Source organism: Halyomorpha halys, unplaced genomic scaffold (genome assembly GCF_000696795.3).
Source record: "Halyomorpha halys isolate HHAL.00 unplaced genomic scaffold, Hhal_1.1 Scaffold381.1, whole genome shotgun sequence".
Lineage (NCBI taxonomy): Eukaryota > Metazoa > Arthropoda > Insecta > Hemiptera > Pentatomidae > Halyomorpha > Halyomorpha halys.
In genome coordinates, this window is record NW_027112092.1 from 9,715 (window position 1) to 25,490 (window position 15,776).

General features: G+C 32.0%; 2 protein-coding genes across 3 annotated transcripts in view; both read left to right on the forward strand.

Moving 5' to 3' along the window:
* The first annotated feature begins 297 nt into the window (after positions 1-297).
* On the forward strand, positions 298-5,430 carry LOC106681989 (uncharacterized). Its single transcript, XM_014422606.3, has 4 exons — positions 298-862; positions 928-1,169; positions 1,737-1,907; positions 4,881-5,430. Exons 1-4 carry the CDS (start codon positions 758-760, stop codon positions 5,284-5,286), a joined length of 924 nt encoding a protein of 307 aa, XP_014278092.2. The 5' UTR covers positions 298-757; the 3' UTR covers positions 5,287-5,430.
* Positions 5,431-7,768: 2,338 nt separating this feature from the next.
* Positions 7,769-15,776, forward strand: part of LOC106682007 (uncharacterized) — a 16,893-nt gene continuing 8,885 nt past the window's right edge. The window contains exons 1-5 of one of the 2 annotated variants that reach the window (XM_067050084.1): positions 7,769-7,842; positions 11,023-11,282; positions 12,775-12,903; positions 12,973-13,214; positions 14,934-15,104. In XM_067050084.1, the coding sequence (XP_066906185.1) occupies positions 11,025-11,282; positions 12,775-12,903; positions 12,973-13,214; positions 14,934-15,104 (800 nt within the window). In that variant the 5' untranslated portion in view covers positions 7,769-7,842; positions 11,023-11,024. Of the gene's footprint in view, positions 8,013-11,022; positions 11,283-12,774; positions 12,904-12,972; positions 13,215-14,933; positions 15,105-15,776 lie in introns of both variants that reach the window. The other variant, XM_067050083.1, reaches the window with a different exon arrangement.

Sequence of the window (15,776 nt, forward strand, 5' to 3'; positions counted from 1 at the left end):
GGCCGAATTGGCCGAAACGTTGGACGTGTAAAAGAAATAAAAGTTTTGAGACTATAATTTAGATAGTGTTTTGAATTATTTATTAAAAAATTGCCAGTCTCAAGAAAGAATTTTAAAATTATAAATAAATAATTTTCTTAGTTAAATTGTGATTCCTATTAGATATTAAAGAAAAAGGAAATCATATTCGTTTTTAAAAAATCCAAATACCATTTTTCAAAAATACTAAAAATTAGAAATTTTTCACCTTGATTTATTTTTTATTTCCGTGATCAATCCTCAATGTTCCTTACTTTTTCACTAATACTATCATACATAAAGACCTTAATGTACCATATGTAACCGATCTAGTTCTAACTAGATCTCATTTCTTCCATTATTGACTTTCTAACCACCCAAACCCGCTAGTTTTTAGCCTAGCTTCCTCTTCCATTCCTGACAATCCTCCGAGGCACCGGAAAGAAGATGGCCACAAGACCTGCTAATGTAAAAGGTTATTAGAGTACAACCAATGTATAGTTTCTCTGCACGTCTGTATCACTTTATTTTGATCTTACATCTAATTTACTTAATGTGTTTGTACGTAAATACCGTTGTAAATAGCAATAAATTAAAAAATCGGTGACCATTGTTCGTATAATCGTTCATAACTCTTCTGCTTTGTATCCAATTCTTAGGTTAATACAAAAAGTCTCCTCTTTTAACCTATACTGACAATATTTGATACTTACAGATTTACATCAAGGTTCTTCGAGAAATGCAGCATTTGATGGAGGAATTCGGGGATACAGAAGGACCTCTTTGGTGCGAATTAATTCACTTCAGTCAAGCTGATTCAACTATCATTCTGGAAGATTTGAAGGTGAGTAATGATTATCAGAGAAGAGAAAAAAACCATTAATCCCATTTTTTTCAATTCTTTTCAAGGCATCAGGATTCAGTACTGTCCAACGCACTGAAGCACAGGATTTGGAACACGCAAGGTTGGCTCTTAGAAGCATCGCCCGATTTCACGCAATGGCCAAAGTCTTAGAAGATAGGGGAATCATTTCCAAAGAAGATTACAGACCATACGCTTTACTTCACGACCAGATGTTAATCAGAAGTATCATATTTGGCGGGATAAAGGCACTCGTCAAGGGCATGAGAGCGACTTGGGGTGAAGAATGGTAAGCACGTAATAATTTAGAAATTATTGGTCAAAATATAGAAAGAAAGTAATTTGGGGTTTTTAAAGTTTAATAAAACTCAATGTGGATTCCGTTCGCAACATGGCACATCAAGGTCTTTATGGACGATTTTATTAGTGAAATTGAGGATTTTACGAAGTATTTTGGATTGAATGGATTCCATACGAGTGGAATTCAATGGTTTAGTGGATCCTCAAAGCTCAACTCCATATGCATTATAATAGGAATTTAGATCAGTCTTTTGTAATGGATTGGAAGTTTGGACCGTTTGTCTAGTAAATGTTGTAACAGTCAGAATCGACGAGCAGTTTCCTGTCTTTTCAGTCTTGTATGAGGATTCAATCTCAGTCGTTTGTCCAGATTTAGTCCTAAGTAACGGATCTGTTCGACAGGAATAAGTGGGGTATTATTAAAAGGTACTGTAGGGCAAGACGAAGCTTTACGACGAAGGGTAAATGTGATTTGGTGGGATTTATTGGAATTAACATTGATAATTTAAAAATATTAGTATTAATATTGTATAATATCAGTTAAATTATTTGATAGGTCTGAAACTGCAGATAAGTTGAACCAAATATCATTCGAGGAATTAATGGAAAAAATACGAAGCATTGGGATTTTCGATGACAACACATTCAAATGCCTTAACCATGGCGACTTTTGGAATAATAATATGATGTTCAAACACGACTGGGAAGGAAGACCCATTCAATTCAGGTAATATTTAATGTAATATTTCTGATATTACATACACAAAGGACAAAAAAAGATTTTAAAAAAATAATAATAAAGATATATCGCCAAAATATATAGATATATATACGGGATATATTTATATTCGGCATAATTTGGAAAACAATAATCACAATTACTTCCCAATTACTGTAATTTGGATTTGTAGAAATACAATTACTTGATGAACTACTGTAATTGTGGTACCACAATTAGAATTACAAGCTGAGCCAAAATAATTGGAATTACCAATTACATACTTATGTAATTGTTATTTATTCCAAGAATTATAAGTAATTATAATACAAGAAATGTTAATTGTTAAAATCATTTTTAAAATGGCTCCAACATATGAAAATGGCAGATGTCCTGTCTGCCAGTTCATTAATTTTATATAGTACAAGAGCCCAAGAGGAGAAAAAAGGCAGTTATCTCACCCCAATTTTTGATTACTTTAATGAAAACTATATATAATTAATAGTCAAAATTGATGAGTCTGCCAAGTATAGGTAGGGGGGATAAAAAATGGCGGCTGTTTGAAGCGATAAAAAAAATTAATTTTTTATTCGTAGGCCTTAAAAACTACCAACAACACTAGAAAACCTAAGAACACATTATTTAAAGAAGAGTAAATTTGCTGAAATATTAGCCCTAGAAGAGCTATTTACGTCCAATAGTTCTCGAGATACAGCTTTTTAAAAAGCAAAATTTCTTAAAAATCTACTGAAAGGTTAGTTGTTAGTTAATTTATCTTGAGAAATCTATATCTCAGAAACTATGTGACTGCCAACACTCAAAATAAAGGTAATTTTACTTACTATAATGTAGTTTATGACACTTATCTTCGTAGGGGTAGTCGTTTTTATGATATTCACATATGAATGTAAATTTAGCAAATCAAATTTGTCCGAACAACTATAAATCAATTTAGATTAGCAAATTTCATGAAAACTATTACTGCTACGAAGATAAACATTATTTACTACTTTATAGCCCATTAAACTAGCTTTAATTTGAGTGCTAATAGATATCTCTACGTCAAATGATTTTTAAGATAAAGATTTTTCAAAATAAATTCTCTAACTACTGATTTGTCCCATACAACATTTTTATGAAATGTTGCTTTTTAAAAAGCTATATCTCGAGAACTAATTAACGTAATTAAATCTTTTAGGGCTCAAATTTTAGAAAATTTGCTCATCTTTAAATGGTGTTCTCTTTGGTTTTCTTGTGTTGTTCCTACTTTTTAAGATATAGAGCTACGAATGAAAAATTAATTTTTTTTGTCGCTTTCAAACAGCCGCCATTTTTTATTTCCCCTACCTATACTTGGCAGACTCATCAATTTTGACTATTAATTGTACATAGTTTTCATTAAAGTAATCCAAAATTGGGGTGAGATAACTGCCTTTTTTCTCCTCTTGGGCGTTTGTTCTAATAACAATTCAGTGCAGTTTCTTGGCTCTCTCCTTGGCTGAAGACTAACGTGGAATCCCAATACTAGACTTAAAAGACAAGAACTTAAACAATGATTTAGACAATTATATGGACTGCTTAATAGAAAATCACAGCTTTCCGTTGACAAAAAATTACTACCTAAAAACTCTAACATCAAGTATTTTCAATCCTTTTAGTCCAAAGTCCTTCAAATAATGCTCAAAAGTCGAAAATCGATGTTCCTTACTACGTAACCAACAAGACACTAAATCAAGAACTTAATCTTCTATTAGTATCGGACATTATTAATTCGAGATTCACCATATTATTCCTTGAGGATCTCATTCATCATCCTAACGCTCTAGCAAAATCCTTATCTAACATTAACCATTCCTTCCCTTCCCGAAGGTTCAAAAAGCAGTGCCCAACAGATCTATTATAAATAATTATATCAGTGTCTGGCGATGGCCAGATTCTGCACTCGAGTCCTGAGACTCCACGGTAAGTGCCCTCACTCATCCACCTCTGGCTTTTAAGTGGGGGAGGGGAAGGGGGGTAGAGCTAGATTTGGAGTTCCCAAGGCTGAATTTAAATAGGAATGATAAATAGGAAATTAAATTAAGATATAATTTTACTTTAAGTTTAAATTTGTTTTTTATTATTATTTTTATTTTCTCTTCTATTTCTTATTTAGTTATAATTTAATTTATATGTTCGTAAATATGGTATGAATGTTGTCTATGATACCGATTATCATTATTTAGAAATATAAGATTACACAAGACATAATATAATATTACACAAAAAATATCCAGTTAAAGATCGCGCACTGACATATCGATTTATTGACATTACGATTTATTTGTATGTTTTCAAAGATATTTTAAATGAATATAAAATCGATTTTATGATCACGCGCTTGCGTTTGATTGATTTAGATTAATAGACTTTTATGATATCTGCTCATAAGGAATAAGTCTCAAATAGACTGAATTTACATCGAGTTAAATTACATGTAAATGTAATTGCAATTACTTAGCACCAAGAAGTAATTGTATGAAGTAACGGACTATTTGACGGTTTGACAGTTCTCTTATTGTAATAATCACCTCCCGATAGGGCTGGTCACCCCGGGAAGTGCTGACTATTACTCCCGAAAGGGAAGGCCTTTGCAGGAAAGTATACAGAACAGGAGAGAGGGAGGAAGAAGAGAAAATTGATAGAATTTAATGTTTTGTCAACTATTATATATATAAACTTTTTTTTCTCTCTATCTTCTTTAAATTGTTTATATTATATTTTATAATGATTTAATATAATTGCATAAATAAAAGGATATTTTCATTTCATTTCATCTCATTATTGTAATAATAGTGAAACTGAAAAATTTAATTACACAGCTCCGGTATTACGTAATGTTTATGCATGACCATGTTCAAATGAGAACTGAATGAAGCAATAGCCTTAAAATATAATAATAAAATAAAGGACAATTATATCTAAAACTGTGTTCTGTTGCAGATTGATAGACTTTCAGGGACCTCACTATAATACTCCTTGTGTAGATGTTATCTACTTTATCTATACCAGTATCAAACCCCATTTACGCCGCCAAAACTACAAAAGCCTCGTAGAACACTACTACGAATCTCTAATCACCTTACTGGACAGGTTTGGCTACAAAGGATCCAAACCAAGTTTAGAAGAAATCGAAGGCGCAATGAAACAGCTTTCATATTTCGCATTAGGCTTGTTCATGGGCGGTTTCCCAGTAGGAGCATACAAAGGTACCGACGCAATGGATGTGAACAAATTATTTAAAACCGGAGGCGAAGAAGGATTTAATTTACGTATATACAGTGAAGATGGAATAATAGAAAAGATTGGGGAGGACATCAAAACGTTTCTAAATTTCTGGAGTGAATAATCTTAATAATTACCAAACGTTAAAAATTTCTGAAAGTCTATTTTATTTATTACTTAAGTTAAAATAATTACAGTTAAATTATTTGTAATAAATTTTCAAACGAATTGGATTGCTGTAAAAATATGAATAAAAGATATTATCTTATATTTTTTTTATTTGACTTTCCTATGTCAAATTAAGACTGAGGTAACAGTAAAAACTGAATAAATAAGTGTAGTGAAGATAACTTTGTAAAATCATGCAGTTCTTCCCCAGTGCATTTAGTTCTGAAATTTACTACGAAGGTGGAAAACTCTAATTGATTTTCGAATTTTATATCAGTTAATTATGTGATCCGGCCCATCCTAAAAGACATGATATGTAATTACCCTCTGGATAGTTTTTACATAATTTGGTAACATCTGTGGTGGTACCTGACCCCGGGGAGGATAAGGGATCAACACAGCAAAGAGACTTTTCAAAGTGGTAAAATGGGTACAAGATTTTAAAGGGGAACATCCATTTAAAAAAGGTATCACCAGGTTTCTTTGTCGGCAGGTAGCTCAATTATAGTTTAACCCAAATACTTGCAGGCCTTTGTGACTTATTCTTTGGAGAGGTACCTAATGAGGAGATTCCAAAAGGTTGCCACCTCGACAAGGTTGCCCCTTGTCTCCCCTTGTGAGAACACATAATAAGGTAGACAGAGGGACTTGGGAATGGGAACTGGGAGAACCAACCAAGAGACCAACCTAGAAAGAAGGATATGGAACTGGCAGCATAAAGAGAATGAACTTCGACTAGAAGAAGTCTTCTACAGAGATAAAAGATTCAGATCTGGAAATCCACAGCTAAGACATCAACAACACTGTGGGGAATAAAGATAATTTTAAATTATCTCAATTATTTCAAGTAAATTACAACGGCGCTTATTCATCCCTATTGCGTCAGTCTGCTGGTGTACCTCAGGGTAGTATCCTTGGTCCTATCCTTTATACAGTTTTCACAGCTGACATTCCAACCCATCCTAACACAATCCTCACCACGTATGCCGATAGCACATGTCTATTGTCAATGAACAATGATCTTTACATTGTATCCCAAACCCTCCAATCCCACATCACCACCCTTGAAGAATGGTGCCAAAACTGGAGGATTAAAATAAATTCCAATAAATCCCACCAAATCACATTTACCCTCCGACGTAAACCCATGACCTCTTCCCCTACAATATCCTTTAATAATACCCCACTTATTCCTGTCGAACAGATTCGTTACTTAGGACTACATCTCGACAAACGACTGACATGGAACCCCCATACAAGACTAAAAAGACAGGAAACTGCTCGTAGATTCCGACTATTGCAACATTTACTAGACAAACGGTCTAAATTGCCAATCCATTACAAAAGACTGATCTACATGACTATTATAAGGCCTAACTGGACATACGGAGTTGAGTTTTGGGGCTCCACTAAACCATCAAATTCCTTCAGAATCCAATACTTACAGTCCAAAATCCTTCGTAAAATCCTTAATGCTCCTTACTCTGTCACAAATCAAGTCATCCATCAGGACCTGAATGTTCCATATGTTGCCGATTTGGCCAGAACCAGATACCGTTCCTTCCATAATAAACTTCTCAACTACCCAAATCCACTTGTTTCTAACATGGCTTCTCCTTCATTACCTAATAATTCTCCTAGGCGTCTGAAAAGAAGATGGCCTCGAGATTTTCTCCTCTAGAAATGTTATTCGAGTTCTATCAGTGGGTAGAATAGAGGAGAATCACATGTTTTTATCATGTCACTATGTCACCTACAGCAAATTTACTTGTTTTATATATGTGTATACAGTCAAAAATTATATTATTGCGTCCCTGGTCTGGGTCCCTGGTCAATTAAGCAATAACAAATCCAGTAATTCAAATTATTCATCTTATCATTTTAAAATGTTGTAATAAGGTTTTGTTCTCAATGATTTAACTTTTATTTTGGAATCCAGAATCTGAATTAAAGTTTTGCTATCTCGTTATCCGCAAAAAAAGAAAGAAACTTTTTCAGTTTTTTGCTTGTAAGTAGAAAATTAAATGTTTTACTTAAACAAATATATTATTAAATTTTGTTTATAAAATTGATTAAATGAAATTTCACTTCTGGCAAGTCGATTTTATCGAGAATGATGTTGCCAGTCAGTAAATATAATTTCAATTTCGAATGAGGTTTCGTTTTTGAGTTTCCACACACAAACCATTTCACGAGACTCGGTTATTTGTTCTTTTTCCTACTATATATTCCATATATCGGTTATTTGTAATGTTGCTAGTCAATAAATGTTATAAAATACACTTTTAAATTATTAAATAAATATTTATTATTATTATGTATCCTTAAAAAATAGAAGGGATGGAGTGGATTGGTCTTCAGAGATTCTGATCAGTTGGATGCCTATGACGTTGTCCTTGGTGGTAATCTATGATTAGGTGGGGGGGAGAACGCCGACGGAAATATCAACGATTCTACAATGACCGGGACAACATCAGCAGCTGACAGTCACCCGTTTGTGAAGTGTTATCAAGTAAGCACTATCGTCATTATCTAGCTTAAAGCAAACAATCGAAAACATTTTCGAGCACTGTTAAATATGCTTTGACAAGACTAATCGGAGTCCCCAGTCCAATTTCCTGCTGTTGGGCTCAAGGACGTTCAGTTGATCTCTGCCTTTGCCGGTTACAACCTCCTGTCTAAGTGAGTAAATATATTTCGAAACATTGGTCAATTTTTTAGTTATTGCACGTAACGTGGTCATTGATTGATTTTTACGACATATGATGGAATCGTAATACATTATTTTACAATAACATACATGTATAAATCAGTGTACCTTTGATTAGTCTTTTTTTCAATCCTTGACAGCTTGTGCAACAAGAGCAATTTTTAAAAGTTCAAATTTTTCACAATTTAACAAACTTTGTGGTTCTTCATATACTGTAGATTACAGTCTGCTGCATTAAAAAAAAATGTTACTGTAAGTTATTTGAAAAAAAATCTATAATCAACAGAGAGAAGGTTCCCATCCTTATAGTCTAGGAATCATTGGCTTATTTATTCAACAGATGAATACACAATTACCAATGTTCTTAATCGATTTTCTTTATCTATTATGACTAGGATCGATAAGTCTTGCCTTTCAAAGAAAGTACAATCCAAAATTTAACGGATTTAAGAATTTCCTCTTTAATCCGTAAAATTTTGAGGTTCCATTCGGTCGAAACATTTAGAATTTGTACAAAACTTAAATTATATCCAGTATTTTTGTGTAACATAACTGTTTTTATAAAATGACTTTCGCTTAATATTTATTTAATTTAATATAACATTTATATTTTTTTATTTAATTTATTATTATTTTCGATAATTTAGATTTTATATAAAAAAAAAAATTAAATGATGAAAAATTGAATAATGTTTAATCAAAGGTTGGATCAATTTATATAGGGTTATTTCCTAAAAGCATTTACATTATAAACAAATAAATTGTGAACAATTGCGTAAGATGATCTAAGAAGTTGTGTTTCCAAAAATGACGCAAAAACAAATTTTAATTGAATCGATTTAATCATACTAGAAACACTATAAAACATTATTATATTTCAAAAAAATTATTTCAAAGTCCTTCTGTTTACTGAATTTTTATATTTTATAATTTGTATGATTTAAGTACATACTAGACAATTATATTTATTATACATTATTAGACATAATTTAAATACTAATATAGAGTAATTCATAAAGATATAATTAGATAAATTTTTCCTTGATTTTTTTTTTAATTGTAACTAAAGATTACAATACACTCCATTTTATAATTACTTTTTTTTATTCGTTTTTAAATAGTAATAAGTTAAACACAAATAAATAAGTTATATAGAAATAAATAAGTTACAAATAAATAAATTAGTTAAAAACAATTTTTTTTTCTGAAATGTATATACCTATTATTTGGTATATACATATATATATGGTATTATTTTTATTTATTGATAAGTGTTTAAATCTGCCACAACTTTGGGCAATAAGTAACATTCATTCCAAAATTTAAAAATAAAGCGTAAATAAATAAATAAAACCAATAGAATCTCTACATTTATATAAACAGAAAGATAAATAAAATGAACATGATCAAACTATGTACATGAAAAAATAAGGAGAAAATAAAATAAGTAAAACTTTGAACTAATATAACAATGAAGTACCTCAGAATACATTGTAAGGAGTGAGCTTATAGTGGCCATGCATGAACTGGGGCTTCCTAGTAAACTTACCCGATTAGTAAAGTCACAACCTGCCAAGTAAAATCCTGTGGATTATCAGACCCTTTTGAAGTGGAATGTGGCCTAAGATAGGGTGACCCAATAGCCCCTCTCCTGTTTAATATCGCTCTACAAGCAATCATAAATAGAGCAGGAATAAATCAGGAAGGAATCGTAGTCACAAAGATGACCCAAGTTCTGGTCTATGCAGACGACGTCGTCATCATCGGTAGATCCTTGCAGAGCATTAGGACTGCCTTCGAAGCGATCGATGTCGAAGCAAGAAGAATGGGCCTGCATATTAATGGGGGGAAACCCAAGAATGGGGTGAGATGCCTCTGTACTGGGCCCCTATAATTTCGAAGTGGCAAGAAGTTTTTCTTACCTTCGCTCTATCAATGAGAACCTGGATGAAGAAGAAGAAGAAGTTAAAAACAGAATTGGTGCTTGAAATAGAGCCTATTTCTCCATTGTAAGGCTAATCAAAACCAACTTGGTAACCCTACCACCAAGTTCACCCTGTACAAAACGTTTATAAGGCCAGTCGTCACATACTGTGAAGAAACTTGGACCCTGAGTAATAAAAGCATTAACCTGGTAGAAAGGTTTGAAAGAGAATGGTAATTGGCGAAGAAGGAAAAATTGTGAACTTTTTGGGCTCTACAAGAAATGTAGCATCTCCCCGTACATAAGGATACAGAGCCTTAAATGGCTTGGCCATGTAATGAGGATGAGCGAGGAAAGAGTGGCTTATAAAGTGTAGAGTTACGTTCCGGATGGTGCGGCAACGTGGTAGGCCGAAGGGCCGATATAGGAATGCTGTGATGCGGGATCTACAACTGAGGATCCCAGTTACTCTTACAGAAGATAGACAAAGATGGTTGGCGGACGTTGAGCAGGTCATAGGCAGCTTCATGCGCCTGTTGTGCCAGTAAAAGAAGAAGAATTACCTCAGAAAAGTAGCAGATAAAACCAGACGGGACTGTATTAGAAATAATACGTGCCACAAGGTCTGTTATTGAAGGATTAGAGGAGCGAGTGTTGAAATGGCTCGGCCTTGTCTGTAGGATGGGATATGATTGAAAATCCCGCCGACTGATGGAAGCAAGGTTAAGTTTCTGCCTGACGGATAAGTTTAAGTTATTAATAATGTCTATATAATAACCCTTCAATTTTATCCTGGCCATTATTATTTTCCGCCTCTTTCTCTTGCTTCTTCTTTATTTTTTTTTAGCTCTAGACTACATCTGACTTCCTTTTTGCAATTCTTTTTCAATAACATTTATATTTGAATGATTAATAACAACAACAACTGACATACAAAAGATGATTAGACTTTCTTCTAAAAACATTTCAACTGGCTTCTATTCATATTGATTTATTTTTTAATATTATTAAAGATCCATAAAAACCATGTCCTTAAGCAGTTATTAATTATGTTTCAGAAATGGAGAAAGAAGTTCTTGAAGTGGTCCTTAAAAAATCTGCAAAGGAATCCAAAATAAAGCGCATAATCGACATGAAATGGGAATCGGCATTACCAAAAGGGGAAAACTACACTTCCAATATTCTTCGAATAACACTGAAAGTAGTTCTTGGAAATGGAAGAGTTGGAAAAAAGAGTTTTATAGCAAAGAAGGAGATCGTTGGAGAAGCTGCGACTCAACTTAACAAAGAATGCCAAGTTTTCAAGAAAGAAGCTTCGGTAAGTTGTTGATAATTAATGTTTGATTCATTATAATCTTTAGAGAGTTATTTTATAACAATATAAAACATATATTTTTACAAAAAAATTTCGGACAACAAATTGTAATTTTTCTATTGCTATAAAAACTCGTGTTGTATAGTTTCATTAATTAAAAATAAACTCTAATAAATTCCATCAAATCACCCGTACCCTTCATCGTAAACTCATGATTTCTCGTTCCACAGTATCCCTTAAGAATAACCCACGTATTTCTGTTAAACAAATCCGTTATCTAGGACTACATCTGAATATATGAATGACTTGGAATCCTCATACAAGACTGAAAGGACAGTAAACTCCTCGCCGATCTCACACAACACACTAACTAGACAAACATCCAAATCCTTTCGTAAAATCTGTAATGGTCATTAATTTGTCTCAAATCATCAATCAGGACTTTAATATTCCATATGTTGCCGATTTGGCCAGAACCAGATACCAATCCTTCCATGATAAACTTCCTAGCCACCCAAACCCACTTGTTTCTAACCAGACTTTTCCTTCAATACCTATAATCTCCCTTGGTGTCTGAAAAGATGATGGCCTCGAGCTCTTCATCTCTAGAAATGTTATTGGAGTTCTATCAGTGGGTATACTCTCCACTTGTTTGTATCATGTCAGTTTAACACTAAGACCAAATTTATTTGTTGTATATATTTTTATACAGTTGTAAATAACAATAAATAAATTTTAAAAAAACAAAAAGGCATTATTATTTTTAAGTAATTGATTTGGAGAAAATTGATAAACTAATAGGTAATAAGGCTTTGAAACAGTTATTAGTTGAGTTTTAGAGGTTTTTATACAATATTCTGAGGATGAAGGAATACTCTGGAACATCGGAAAAAAAACATGTAATTTCAAGAAAAGTTCGTTTATTTGAAAATCTTATCACTGTATAATAATTTATAAAAAACTCAGATAAATCACAATTCGACCCAACAAATTTTTAGAACAAATAATTTCTTCAACTAATTTCTAAAATACTACGAATTTGAGATTAATAACTATTACAATATAAACATTTGTTAAAATTGTCTATTACAATTTGCTCTATATTGCTGTGATCCAAGTAACTAGAGTTTGTTTTGGTTTTCCAACACGTAACGGTTCTTCCAAGCCGGTTGTCTGTCTGTTATTTCTATTTGGTATTTTGTCTATATATATTTAGTTTTTTAAATAATGCCTTTTGTGTTTATCAGTTTAGAGTAGAAATGTTATAAGAGTTCTATCAATCAGTAGATTCTCTACACGTCTGTATTATGTCATTGTATAACTAACATGAAAATTACTTATTGTTTATATTTTTAATATAGGTGAAAATGAATATTAATGAATAAATTTTAAACAAATTAACTAGTATTCAATTTTCACTTGTCAGTGATAAAATATAGGAAGCTATTGTTAATTTATTTGTTTTAAATCACGTATTTCAACTTCACTTCTATAGGTCTATACTGACATATTTAGAGAAATGGACTACATGATGGAGGAATTCGCTGATACTGAAGGACCTCTTTGGTGTGAATTGATTTACTTCAATTCTGCTGATGGACTTATAATCCTTGAAGACTTGAAAGTGAGTACTAACTTCTTACAAAGTAGTATTAAATAACTGATTCGATTCAATCTTATCAATATTTTCTAGGCTTCAGGATTCAGTACTGTCAAACGCACCGAACTGCAGGACATAGAGCACGCAAGGTTGGCACTGAGGAGTCTCGGGAGGTTCCACGCGATGGCTAAAGTCTTAGAAGGGAGAGGACACATTTCTAAGTATGATTACAAACCATATGGTTTAATATTTCATGAACCATACATAAGGAATTTTATCTATGGTGGAATCCAAGCACTCATTAAAGGAATGCGAGCGAGTTGGGGGAAAGAATGGTAAGCATTTTGGAATTTCTCTATCTCTTTCTCCCTCTCACCATTCCATTCCTCTCTCTCTACCTCCCTCACTCCCTCCACTAAAATAGTGCTACAATCCAATATAGTGTTTGAAATTCCCAATAAAGAGAACTGAGGAAATCCTATTTTGGTACTTCAGACCAGTATCTCAAAAGAAGGGTATATCAACACAAATGTAGTTATCTGTAATAAGCAACCCAACAATCCTGGCCAAACAGCTGTCACCACATATTTTAGACAGGACATAAATTTGAACATGATACACAAGAAATAATACGGGAAAAAACAACTTTAAGCGAAATAAAAAAAAATTATTAGAATAGAAAAATTTAAGAATCGAGCTATCAACAAAAAAATGATTAAATAAATACAAAATTCGTATCCATTTTTGTCTCAACACTTTATTTTTCACCAGTCCAACGTTTCGGCCATTCTAGCCATTCTCAAGGATATCTCCAATATAATGTCTTCCTCACATTAATTTAAAGTTTCTTTTGCAGGCTATTCTACCCAGGTCATTTTCTTTATTATAAGTTAAAAGCCTATTTTTAAAAATTTAAAATCATTAATTTTTAATTTTTCCAATAAAAGATTATAAACAAGCAAAACAATACCAGATAACAATAGATAGGAAAAATTAAAAATTAATGATTTTAAATTTTTAAAAATAGGCTTTTAACTTATAATAAAGAAAATGACCTGGGTAGAATAGCCTGCAAAAGAAACTTTAAATTAATGTGAGGAAGAAATTATATTGAAGATGTCCGTGAGAATAGCTAGAATGGCCGAAACGTTGGACTGGTAAAAAATAAAGTGTTGAGACAAAAATGTATACGAATTTTTGATCTATTTAATAAATAATTACCTTGTCTCAAGAAATTGAAATAATATAATTAAAAAATTGATGTTTAAAATTTGAATTCATGTTACTCTTAACTGATAAACACATAAGACATTATTTAAAAAACTAAATATATATAGACAAAATACAAAACAGAAATAACAGACAGACGATCGGCTTGGAAGAACTGTTACATGTTGGAAAACCAAAACTCGTGTTAGTTGAATGACAGCAACATAGAGCAAATAGTAATAGACAATTTTAACAAATGTTTTTATTGTTATAGTTATCAATCTTAAATTATGTAGTATTTAAGAAATAAGTTAAATAAATTATTTATTCTAAAAATTTGTTGGGTCAAATTGTGATTTATCCGAGTTTATTATAAATTATTATACAGGGATAAGATTTTCTAATTAAACTACTGTTACAGAGTCAAACATACCGTTATTAAGCAAACATAGAGTCTATTCAATTCCCTTCTTTGTCAATGTTCAATATATTTTCGATGTTTTGTTGGAAGTAACTAATATATTTTCGATGTTTTGTTGGAAGGAACTAATATATTTTTTATATATTAGAAAATATATTTTCTTTAAAGGTGGGACAATGTAGGAGGATGTAGTACAAACTATTAATGAAATAGTTTTTTTCCGATTGGACAGAGTTCATTTGCCTTCAAAGAGAGGGATTCGCTTCCATGGTATAGTTTGATGTGCTCCGGGTTTCCAAATTTTAGTTGGCTAATGATTTTAATCATTAATTTTTTTTTAATAAAAACAAATTAATAAAACATTAAGGTTGAAAATGCATCATATCTCATTAAAATTTAAAAAATGATAATAAATTAATTTCAGGGCTGACACAGCTGATAAGTTGGACGAAATGACTTTCGAGGAACTGTCAAAAAGAATGAGAGAAAGTGCAGACTTCGACGAAGACACGTTCAAATGCCTTAACCATGGCGACTGTTGGAACAACAACATGATGTTCAAACACAATTGGGAAGGAAGACCTATCGAAATAAGGTAACAAATTTACTAAGATTCCCTAAAGTATTGAATTGAATATTTTATTTTTTTACTTTCACTTGTCAATACATATCGAATTTATAGTAAGGGCAAATATTGCGATCGTGTGAAATTTCGAACTTTTGCAGGGATACACGTTTTGAGGTCTCCTCGGTCCAAATAACTAAGTCTCGAAAATATTTCGTTAAATGTCACATTTAGGACACACCCGGCGTGTTATAGCTAATTTTCCGTTATAATAGACCACTTGGAAATTGCCACTTGATATAATTGATTTTACACTCTTTTCGAACTTCTCGAAAATGGCTTTAACGATTTTACACGTTAAATCAATTAAGTGTTCTTTGATATCAGTTATGTCTTATCCTCATTGGAATAGAATGAATGGACTTGAATAAGGAATCGAAAAAGAAAATCTTACATTAAATAATCTTTAATTTTTTTTATTTGAAATAATTAGCCATCTCACAGATTCATATAAAATGGATAAATATAAGCTACAAAAAGTTTTAAAGGCAATGAAAAAGATGAAAGACATATATATAAAAGATCTGTTCTGACATGAATGCTAAGGTCTGCCATAATTATTATTTAATATAATTACTAAATAATTAGTTTATAAACTTCATTCAAGCTGTATACATCGGGACCTGCTCGTGCTATACTGCA

Excerpts from the sequence above, each read along its gene's own strand:
- LOC106681989 (XM_014422606.3), top strand. The coding sequence starts at position 758 with ATGCAGCATTTGATGGAGGAATTCGGGGATACAGAAGGACCTCTTTGG. Across the intron at positions 863-927 it reads TCATTCTGGAAGATTTGAAG|GCATCAGGATTCAGTACTGT; the intron begins GTGAGTAATGAT and ends ATTCTTTTCAAG. Across the intron at positions 1,908-4,880 it reads GGAAGACCCATTCAATTCAG|ATTGATAGACTTTCAGGGAC; the intron begins GTAATATTTAAT and ends GTTCTGTTGCAG.